Source organism: Amblyomma mixtum, chromosome 10 (genome assembly GCF_055824585.1).
Source record: "Amblyomma mixtum isolate Tamu chromosome 10, ASM5582458v1, whole genome shotgun sequence".
NCBI lineage: Eukaryota > Metazoa > Arthropoda > Arachnida > Ixodida > Ixodidae > Amblyomma > Amblyomma mixtum.
Window position 1 is genome coordinate 133,086,460 of NC_143021.1, and position 11,125 is coordinate 133,097,584.

The window sequence follows — 11,125 nt, forward strand, 5'->3', positions numbered from 1 at the left end:
CAACACAAACTTGCCCAAACTTCAGTACTTCTTCACGAATTTAGTTGGAAGTGCAGCGGTCGTCCTGTCGTGTTTATTTATTTATTTATTTATTACCTCAAAGGCCCCGGTTGTGGGGCATTACATGAGGGATGGGGGGATTACATGCAGATTATATAAAGATTACAGAGTACATAAAGATCAGGATACATAAAGATTACAGGATACATAAAGATTACAGGATACATAAAGATTACTGATTACATAAGGATGGCCTCAATCTTTTTCTTGTTTTCTTGAAGTCGATGCAGTTGACGATAAGTACGGCTTCCGGCGGCAGATCGTTCCAGTCCCGAGATGATATGACAAAAAAAGAACGGAAATGAGATGTTGTTCTTGCAGCGAGTGGGTATACGGTCTTGATGTGGTTGTTGCGGCTAGAAGGACGATGAGCTGTTGATATGATAGATGATAGGTGATAGATGCTAGATGATAGGTGTGTGTTCTTTCTTGTCCCAGTTTCGTTCGTTGCTGCGACAGATTTTTGTATTATGTATCAACACAAACTTGCCCAAACTTCAGTACTTCTTCACGAATTTAGCTGGAAGTGCAGCGGTCGTCCTGTCGTGTGTGTTATTTCTTGTCCCCGTTTCGTTCGTGCTGCGACAGATTTTTGTATTAGGTATCGAAATTGGGCCGCAGCGGCCGGGATCGAAGCGCATCTTTTGGGACAGCAGCCGAGCGCCGTAAGCACTGAGCCACCACGGCGGACCATGACCTATAATTTTGTGTCGTTCTCTGAAGCAAAGAACGTAGTTGATGTCCTGCGCGCTTCTATTTCTGTGTGATCGTTTAAGCGCTATAGTCTTTTAAGTAATATTGAACGAGCAACTAGCTTGCCTTTCAGCCTTGACTTATTCCCCAGAGGGTGTGGCTAGACACCAGATCAGAATTACAGTATCTTGTCGGTGGAGCGTCATCTTGGAATGACCAGTATCAGAGTGGCGTTCCACAATCTCTGGCTGAGATGCTTCGATTTTGGCTTGCTGACCAATTTATTGAGTGGAACACTACTGAGTACTCGATATACTACTTTTAGCAACAAGAGAACTGCATTATTTTAACATCGTTATCAGCTGTAATATATTGGGCATTGTCGATTCAATTACGAGTCGTTTGGTTGAGGCTGATGAAATTCCTTCACTGCGTTTTTCTTGTCGGGCGGCACGTGTGCGAGCATTTAAAATAATTACGAGGAACTTTAGCGGCTAAAGTGGTGCAATGCGAAAGCCTGAGTGTTACATTCTGCTACGCGATTGTTCAGTTCACATTTTGTTGTTGCATTAATTAACTGCCAATTAATGCCGCTTAAGCTTCGCCTTTAGAAGTGGAATGCGATAGCGTGTTGTAGCGCTGCCAGGGAGTCCACGGAATGCCACCACCCGTTCGGCACGATGCGTTGCCCTTTGAACGCAACGCTTTTTAAGGAAAGGAAATGGGGCTGTAATTCTCTGTCGTCTTGGTGGACACCTGAGCCGCACGGTACAGGAAGGGAGGAAGTGTGAGTGAAAGAAGAAAGAGGGGCCAGAAAATGAAAATTGTATTTGAGGAAAGTAAATTACGCATTAACTGTCTCACATATCTCAGTAGACACTAGTCGAAAATTGTATTTGAGGAAAGGAAGTTGCGCAGTAACTGTCTCACATATTTCGGTGGACACCCGTCAAAATTCGCGCGTGGTGACGTCACGACAATTTGGATCAATCTGAAACGCGGGCAAATACGCCTTGCTCGTCGGTAAATTGGTTTTTGAGGAAAGGAAATGTATCTGTCTCTCATATCTCGGTGGACACCTAAACCTCGCCGTAACGGGAAGGGAGGAAGATGGGAGTGAACGAAGACACCGTATTCACTAGACGCACTTTTGTTGATTCCAAACCATCGAGCTGGCATAGCGGAGTGGTAGCGTGCTCGACTCGCACTCCGGAGTCCGGGGTTCGATTCCCAAGCTCGGCCAATTTCTTACTCGGTTTTACTTATTTATCTGGTCTTATTAGAAAGGTTAATTGGTTAAGTAAGCAATTAACTAAACTCAGTGAAACTTACTTGGAGCATCACTATACGATCCCTTTAATTGATTGCATGGTTAGTAGCCAAAGTTCAATTGGCCCCGTTTGAAACTCGCGCACTGTGACGTCACGACCGTTTCGACGAACTGAAAAGCGTGACATTTCTGTCGACAGCTCCTGCTTACAACGATGAGGCATTAAAGGCTTCCGCCTTAATAATAATGAAGTATTGCATACGCGAATAAATAGAACATTTAAAAAATATATTTCTGTTGCAATGTTCCGCACCTTTTCGATAAAACATAGTAATCAGAGGAAAAGACTTCTTTTCCTACGGATACAGTTTTAGATTTGAAAGGTAAAAAACGTAGCGCAAAGAGACGAGGACACAGAATGACAGACAACAACCGGCGCAAATTTTCATCACTGGTTTATTTCAGAAAGAAAGGTGGTTTTATATCGACATCACGACCAACACGCCGTCATCACGACCGTCATATCGACCGCCGTCATATCGACATCACGACCAACACGCCGACCACGCAACGACCTCTCATTAACCTTAGAAAAAACACAAAATCGAGCTCTCCGTTTCATTTATTCTGACTATTCGTACTACACTAGTGTGTCTGCCTTAAAAACTAAAGCTAACTTACCCAGCCTTGAAACGCGACGAAAAATTTCTCGATTGTGCCTCTTTCATATGTTTTATCATTCATCTTTAGGAGAATCAGTCATATCACCTGTTTATCGCCTCTCAAGCCGTATTAACCACCATAAGGCCGTCTACGCCCCCACCGCAAGAAGTACCGCTCATTCCCGATCTTTTTTCGTCGCGTCACCCCGGGACTGGAATGATCTACCACAGGACGCCGTGCATCACATCAACGCCATCCATTTTAAGAACGCCATCAAGACCATTATTGTTTAACTGTCATGCCCATCCCTCATGTAATGCCCCATACCAGGGGCCTTTGAGGTATCAAATAAAAAAAAAGAACCATGTGCTAGCAAAGCGTATCAGCCAGATACTCAAGCTCTTTTGCCAGCAATGATAAAGAGGGAGTACTAACACAATCATCTTTCAGAAGTAATATCCATTCGGCATCTATGATTTCTCGTGTCAACCGGTTATTGTGCACTTTTAAAACCATGCACTGTTCAAGAAGCGGTATGCAGTGACTCGTACGGCAGTGGGCTGACAACCCTTTTCCACGCATATCACCTAAGTCACGCCCATGCTCTCGAAGCCTATCATTCAGGCATCTGCCGGTTTGCCCTACATACTGCTTGCCACAGGAAAGAGCAATCTGATAAATGACATTTTCAATACAATTGACAAACTTTTTCCTATGTTTATTCGTACAACCAACCCCCTTTTTAGATTTCTTGAAATGGTTCGTACACAGATGACTCAACTTCTTATGCGCCGAAAAACCACTCTGGCTCCCGAACGTTGCGATATTTTTTTGAGATGATGAGAAAGCTTACGAAAATAAGGAATGACGGCAACTTTTCCTATCTTACTCATGGCTTCCTGGTTATCCTGGCCATTTTTTATTACAGACTTTCTTCAAAACACCTTCCCCCACACACACTAGGACATGGGAAGGGTATCCAGCATTCTCAAGCCACTTACACTGCTGAGAAAAACTTTCATGCATGGGGTGCGGGCAAGATTTGTTCAAACAGTTAAAAAATGAAAGGCTAGCAATAGATCTTTTTACGAGCTTAGAATGGGCTGAATGAAAAGGTAACAATAGTTTTTCGCCGCGAGGTTTGAACATCCAGCACGTCCGGTCATGATACATTGTGATACTGATGTCAAGGATTTGGATAACCCTGTTTTCAGGTAGTTCAAACGATAGTTCAAGAGGACTAAAATGGTTACGAAAAAGAGTGAGAGCATTGAGAACGTCATCCATATAGGAACTGTCATTACTGTTAAGAACAATCAGAAAATCGTCAACGTACCTAAAAATCTTGATTACTGTGGTATCTTTTACAATATCAGCAAAAGACCTGTCCAAACGGGATAAAAAGAAATCGCTGAACATGGGTGCAATGCATGAACCTATACAGATGCCATCTTTCTGAAGATAAGGTTTTTCATCCCATACTATGAACGTTGACTTGAGGTATAATTTCAAAAGTTCTATAAAATCCATTCACCGAGATGCCAGAAGCATTTTGAAAAGCAATCGGCGGTCTTTGTGTGTCCTCGTCTCTTTGCACTACTTTTTTTACCTTTCAAATATGAACCAACAAGCCCAAGCATATACCCTTCAGTTTTACATGTTCGCGAAGGGGGCTAAGTTGAAGATCACTAAGCAGAAGCCGGACAGAAACATGTTTATACGTACTGGCTGTGGACATTTGCAGGTTGTAATTTCTTCGAGTACGAGAAAGAAAACTTATAACTCGCAATGACAGCTCACAAGCAGGGTACTTGTGGGTTGTTTCTATTTCGCTAAGAGCATGGTTTATACACTTTCTACTGTGTCTAGAGTAAACGCACAGCCAAGCCTTACCGTGACACGTATACCATTGCACTCGTGGGATGCAGCAGGGCGGTTATATCCTGCGCAAGAGATACCTGCAAAGTTTCGTATTTTACAAATCAAACACTTTGACAATAATGAGCGAAATGCAGGTATTTTTATATAAATTCACAAATCTTCAGCCAAGTGGCATAACCGAATCCTAAGAACAGAAGTAGACCGTTTTGTTGTCAGGAATAAAACGACATCAAAAGAGAGTACATGTATAAAGCAGTATCGCATGCCTCCTGTGTAAACGAATAATGCACCCTCTTTCTACGCATCATCTCGTTTTGTGTGGAAACATTGTCATGCGATCCTCCCCAGTAATTACCGTATCCTGAAGCTAGCCCGATAACGCTGGATTTCCGGCACTAATGACGCGCAAACGTTTGGAAAGTTAGTGGTAACTCTGTCCTCATATGAGAACAATTTTTGCCATATTTCACTTCCATTTTCTATTGCCAAGATACCCATGGCTCTGCAGTATTAGCTCATTGCGCACCACACACGACTGCTTCATGACAAAAGCCCCTTGCATATCCTTTCAATTATGCGGTCTTGTGCCAGGTGCGACCTCTTATTCCCTCGAACTTCTGAATCTCAATGGCCAACCTCATTCTTTTGCATTTGCGCGTCCCAGAATTCACTCCGCTGTTTCAAAAAATATTCAGTAAACTTCCGTTCGCATTCCATGCCGTGCCCGTCCCCATTTCTTCCCGTTTACAATTGTATAGAATTGACAAGCTCTTTTGATAACAACCTAACCTCTTTTTTACTGATTCAGAGCCCGTCATGTGCCGACAGCCCCACAGGAGTATTTTTTAACGCCTATATGCTATTATAGGCAACAAACTCGAGTCGATACATTATAAAACAGCGAGATTTATAACTAGAGTCTAGTCACGCTAGTCTGGTATAGTGGCAACGAAAGCATTCGTTCCTAAAGCTACCATTGCTTGAAAAGTGAAGAATACTTGCATTATCACCACATTTTCACAGACTGTATCACAGCCACTCTTCAGTCGCTTCATGCTATATCAGACAACCCACAATACCTTTCCGCGCTTAGATCATGCTCTTAAAATTGAACCAATATTTGCACGTACCAAATTCCTAAGTTATTCGCGATTTTTCCTGGCCATACATCACAGGTACAAGCCACCAGGTGATATTCCTTTCGCAATGAGTAATGATTACATTTGAGAAACACTGAAGCGTTTTTCTTTCAAATAAAATCTGAGTAGGAAGGCTCCATCCCTGAGTACGCTAAAAATTTAATTTTCGCCCCTATCTTTCGGATTTGTTTTGTGTTAGTATAATTAGGTGTGCAATATTATCGTTCATTTGTGATTGTAACCCTTCCCCTATGTAATGCCCGAAAGGGCCTTTAGGGTATGTGAATAAAAAATACTCCCTGCTCTATATCTGCGCCAGTGGCCGCCCTCATGTCCTTTATTAAATTGCAACGCTATTCTTTCAAATGCTAAACCCAGAGGACGAGTGGCTGGCCCTCAAAACAGCAACCTACAGAACTGCCTTCTGAAACGTGTAGAGGGGGGGGGGGGGGGGGGGTGGCACTGCAACAAACGCGGCCCATGACTCCAGCGCTAAACAAGACTCAGGCTACCCATCGTAGAGCTTATTTTCGAACATTCTTGATCAGACGACACTTGCTGTTTAGGAAAGCTTTTTGACGGGCTAGTTGGTACTAGTTGCAGGGGCTAGTTGCGCTTCTTTCCTGTCGTCTCTATCTTTTTCCAGTGTACGTCTTTTTAGCGCACACCCTTTCAAATATGAATTGCTGTTTAGCAGCCGCCGTGGTGGCTCAGTGGTTATAGCGCTCGGCTGCTGACCTGAACGTCGTGGGGGGGGGGGGGGGGGGATTCTAGAGGCCCGTGAACTCTGCGATGTCCGCGCACGTTAAAAAATGGCTGAGGCTTAGCTAAGGTTAAGCCTAGTCAGATGCGAAGCATATTGGTGGCTAGGCTTGGTAATACATGGCTTTCCTTGGTTGAATACTTGGTCATTTTAATACAACCACTAGAAGCCTTCGTCGTGGGGGAAGACAACGGCATGGCTACAGCGGAACGCCGACTAACCCCGAGACGCGCGTTGGGTGAGCGCCTGGATTGCCACGGAAGCCGCATCTGCCTGCCCGGTGGAGCGAGCGTTTCACCTACACCGAGTGTGAACGCGCGTTCGAAATGCGCGGGAATACCGCTCGAGGACATTCCGGCGTCTGTGCGATGGCATCGTTCTCCCTCTCCCAGCGCGTGACGGCGATCTGTCGTGACGTCATGTGTCACGCGGTATGTCACGTGGTGTGACGTCACTGTACCACGTGGTCTGCACGGCGTGCAACCACAGCGACGGCGCGAGGTGGACCCCTGTCTTCCTCTGTCGTGACGTCATGTGTCACGTGGTATGTCACGTGGTGTGACGTCACTGTACCACGTGGTCTGTACGGCGTGCAACCACAGCGACGGCGCGAGGTGGACCCCCGTCTTCCTCTGTCGTGACGTCATGTGTCACGTGGTATGTCATGTGGTGTGACGTCACTGTAGCACGTGGTGTGCACGGCGCGTAACCACGGCGAAGGGCTGTAGTGTACCTCTAGTAATATGCTTCGCATAATAACCCCAGGTAGTCGAAATTTCTTGAGCCCTTCACTACGGCGTCCCTTTAAAGCCTGAGTCGCTTTGCGATGCTAAACCCCATTAAGAAGAAAGCAAACTTGCTCTTTATTAAAGCATTTTTTTCTTCACTTGTTGCGTAAAGGACAATGCGTACTTCAAGAACTAACAGCCGTGCTACACAGAATTTGTTGTACCATAAGTCAAGAAAAAAAATTATAAGAAAACAATTGCATAGTACTACTCAAATGCAACCAGAATATGCCAGCAATAGTGGAATTCTAGGTACTATATGCCGTAAAAAGAAACACACTAATCTTTACGACACTGGCAAAAAACTAGAGGTCTTGTATGTTGCGAGAGGCACTCTCACGCACAAATCATCGAAAACAAACTAGACACAACGTAGCGCTTAAAAGTTTAACTAGTAGCAGTGATGTTTTACATGAAGTGAATGCAATAGGGATAACCAGACAATATATAAATTTTCCTGAAAAACGAGTTGAAGGCGTGGCAGGAGGTGAATAATTATGTGCTTTTTTCTAAGACATCAGCACTTTATGAATGATTTGCACCAAACTTTTTGCTGCTAATTGGCGTGCCCAACAAGAATTATAAAATTTTAGCCCTAGTAGTCTTTTTGAGCGAATAATAAATTTGGGGTCTTGCAGAGTTTCGGTATAAAATCGGAGATCTGTTTTTCCTCTCTGCAGTGTGCCAGGTGCAAGTTATGTAATAATTTTCGCATAATACTTCTTCCTGCCTTAAGGATAACAATACATTACTAATGTGAATTTCATTTCCACAAAACCAGGATGAAGCGTGTAGTACGAATTCTAGAACGTGATTATGAAAATGGTCTTACTGTTCACGGTCCAAAGTATCCATGCGAGGAAATGGCAGTGTGCTCTCATTTTTCTCGTGGTTCGAATGCGCAGCTTCTCGACTGAAGTCCTTTTTAGCACAGATAAAGCGCAGAAGGAGCACTTCTTGGAAATAAATTATATAAAAATATACCATCTTTTGGTGTTTGGATTTGCACAATGCCCTCTTCGTCACCAACTACATGGAGAATGACAAGAGAACATGGTGCCTTACGACCTTTTTCTGCCAGATGCTGACAACGCACTTTCCATGTGGATAGATTGTAACGAAGGGATGTCATAAGAGCCTCAACTCTTAAGAGAAGATGTCTAGGATATTCGGCTGCAAAACAAGTTTTAGTAAGCTAGAGCCATGCCAGAAATATGGCTTGTTTTGTCGGCACAGGCATTAAAATAAATGAAACAAATAAGAACCAAAACCTACAAAACAGTAAGTTTTTAAACGGAACAAAGACAGCAGTACATTGTAAGGGGCCTTTATTGCTTGCATTCAAAAAGATACTTTTGCGTAAAATCGATATTTTGCATGAAATTCTTACCTACTCATTGTATCTGTCTTGGCGCTACGTGTAACAGCATCGTATGCAGCGGTGCCATGACCATTGTTCATGAAACAACTGTCAGAGGCAAAAATAAGATGGAAAAGCTGGGCGAAATAAAGCCGCCAAGCACAACAACCAAGAAGTGTGAACAATAACTGAAAAAACAAATGCATCCCGAATATGAGCACAGAGCTTTAAGTGCGGAGCTTCATTACGATATAAATAAATTCAATACAATATCAAGAAATAAATATTTGCCTGACATTTAGCTAAATGGCTTGCTCAAATCTCAGGACAGGAGAAATATTTTCCACGAAATGGCCTCGAAACTTGCCTTCCCATTTGTCATAATTTGAAAATGTCACGCGATGGCCATGGACCGGGATCAGATATTTTATAAAAAAACAAAAGATGATATATCCCTCTTGTTTTTTCAATAATTTAAAAAGCATTGATCTGAAAGGAATTTTTAGATTGCTTAACTGACTTCAACTCGCTCAGTAAACAAGCCAGCATTCATAATGGGACTGGCACATTTTGGTAAAGCTCCAAAAAACTAAAATAACTTCGTTGATTCTAATGAAAGCCTTGGTGAAATCATCTCTGGAAACAAAGTAACAGGAGGAGCAAAGAAGGAGAGGTAAGAAATATTTTATAAGACGCGTAGGAAAACGCATTTCAACCTCTACCACTTTGTTTACTCCTTTGGGAAAAGCAATCTTACTCCTGCAAAAATAAATTGCCAGTTATCTGGAGTGAAGCATATTGGATTGCTTCAGAAATGCAGTAACATATACGATAAGGCCGTCAAGCTCTATTAGCATGTGCGGTGGCATTCTGCAGTCAAAAGTCTGAACAAGGGAGGGTAGACAACGGATACTCAGACTGACCTCTTGGTCATAAGATAAATAAAGTGAGCTCGTTCATTTTTAGGTTAGATGAGTAAGCTTGCAGAGAGTAATGGTAATCGGGCTGAAGATTCTCTGTAGGCCCAAACAGACAGGGATAGAAACGCTAGGAACAAATAGGCAATTGAGCAAATATTTAATGGCCCAGTACCCAAAATGATAAGGAAAACTAGAGAATAAAAATTCACAAAATGACTCGGCATGGAAGCTGACGCCCATAAGACTTTTGGGCTAGAAAACTGAAGCACGCTTTGCTGCAGGCATTACAACAAGCCGGCATGTATAATGTTTTATTTAATTAGTCTCGTTTTAACTTGTGGTTGCACGAAAAGACCGATTGGCCTAGGAGTAATAAAAACAACATTTACCGATACTTGGAGTGTGCAATTAAGAATGTATTCAAAGGAAAGAACTCGGTGCTCCTAACAGCGGTTATGTTTGCCATTATTTCAAAACACATGGCCATTTACTGGAAGTACTCTCTTCTGTAGTCTCTGTATGGGACTTCAATATATTGCTACTATATGTTTGACCTCAAGTCTTGCAGCACTATCACATGGGCAATGGCAAAGCAAAAAATACACGGAACGCTGTTCATTATACGGAAAATACAACTTTGGATTATTGAGAGCGTAGCAGCTTTAAGCTATCTTATAATATATTTTTTTAATTTGTTCTTGACAACGCAGGTGTGGCCGAACGGGATGCCAATCAATTAGAATAAAATTTCCTGGATCGTATCAGCGCCAAGGTTTTTTTTACCTAGAGTGGAATATAACATATTTCACCTTATCCTCATATATTGTACAATTATTATCATAGACCTATGAAGAAATATCAGACAGTAGAGATATTGCCATGGTTTGTAGGCCTGAGAGTAATTCAGCTCTGAACAACTGAGCAGTGTCTTCTGCGCACATAGAACAAGTTTTATAGTTTACCGGGTTGTATAGGTTGCGGAACCACGCAATTCACGCAAAGGAATGTGGACGTATGTTACTCAGCACCAATTTTTTGTTTCCTGTTGGACAGGTAACTAGCAAAGGACTGGAGAGGATTATCAAAATGCAAGATACTACGATTTTTTTCAACCTCTCATAACGACCAAATAACTCTTGGTATTTGTTGTGGAGTAGTATTCATATTGCAAGCTTGTTTTTTTGAAGAGCGGTGTAAATTTGCGGCTAAAGTGATGCGACATCGGAAGTTATATCACCTGAAGCTAAGTTATGATGTTTTGCTCAAATTACGTAATTATCAAACACAAACTTGTTAAATACGTGTGCGGTGCAGTACATTCAGTACAAGCGAAATCTCTGTTTACCCATCAAAAACCCTATCGAAACCAAGCTTACCTCCGTCTCTTTTCATTTTTTATGATAAGCATTCACTAGCAGCACTTTTCCAGATAGATATGCTTGTTCAAATATATTGGAGAACACTTGTCTGCTGAGCCCGTGAAAGGCACACGCAATCTATTCAGTGCTGGATTTTTGGGTGCTTTCAGCATTTTGACTCGCGCGTTACGGGAGACAACTTTCACAACTTTTCTCGTATTTTTTTTTGT

The 11,125-nt window shown here is 42.5% G+C and overlaps 1 protein-coding gene across 5 annotated transcripts in view; it reads right to left on the reverse strand.

Annotated features, from left to right (window-relative positions):
- Window positions 1–8,257, reverse strand: part of LOC149326990 (uncharacterized) — a 147,761-nt gene extending 139,504 nt beyond the window's left edge. Inside the window, exons 1-2 of one of the 5 annotated variants that reach the window (XM_089564100.1) lie at window positions 8,090–8,257; window positions 4,580–4,644 (exon numbers count right to left, since the gene is read on the reverse strand). In XM_089564100.1, the coding sequence (XP_089420226.1) occupies window positions 4,580–4,644; window positions 8,090–8,138 (114 nt within the window). In that variant the 5' untranslated portion in view covers window positions 8,139–8,257. The remainder of the gene's footprint in view (window positions 1–4,579; window positions 4,645–8,089) is intronic. The other 4 variants (XM_089564097.1, XM_089564101.1, XM_089564098.1 and 1 more) reach the window with 4 other exon arrangements.
- Window positions 8,258–11,125: the final 2,868 nt, after the last annotated feature.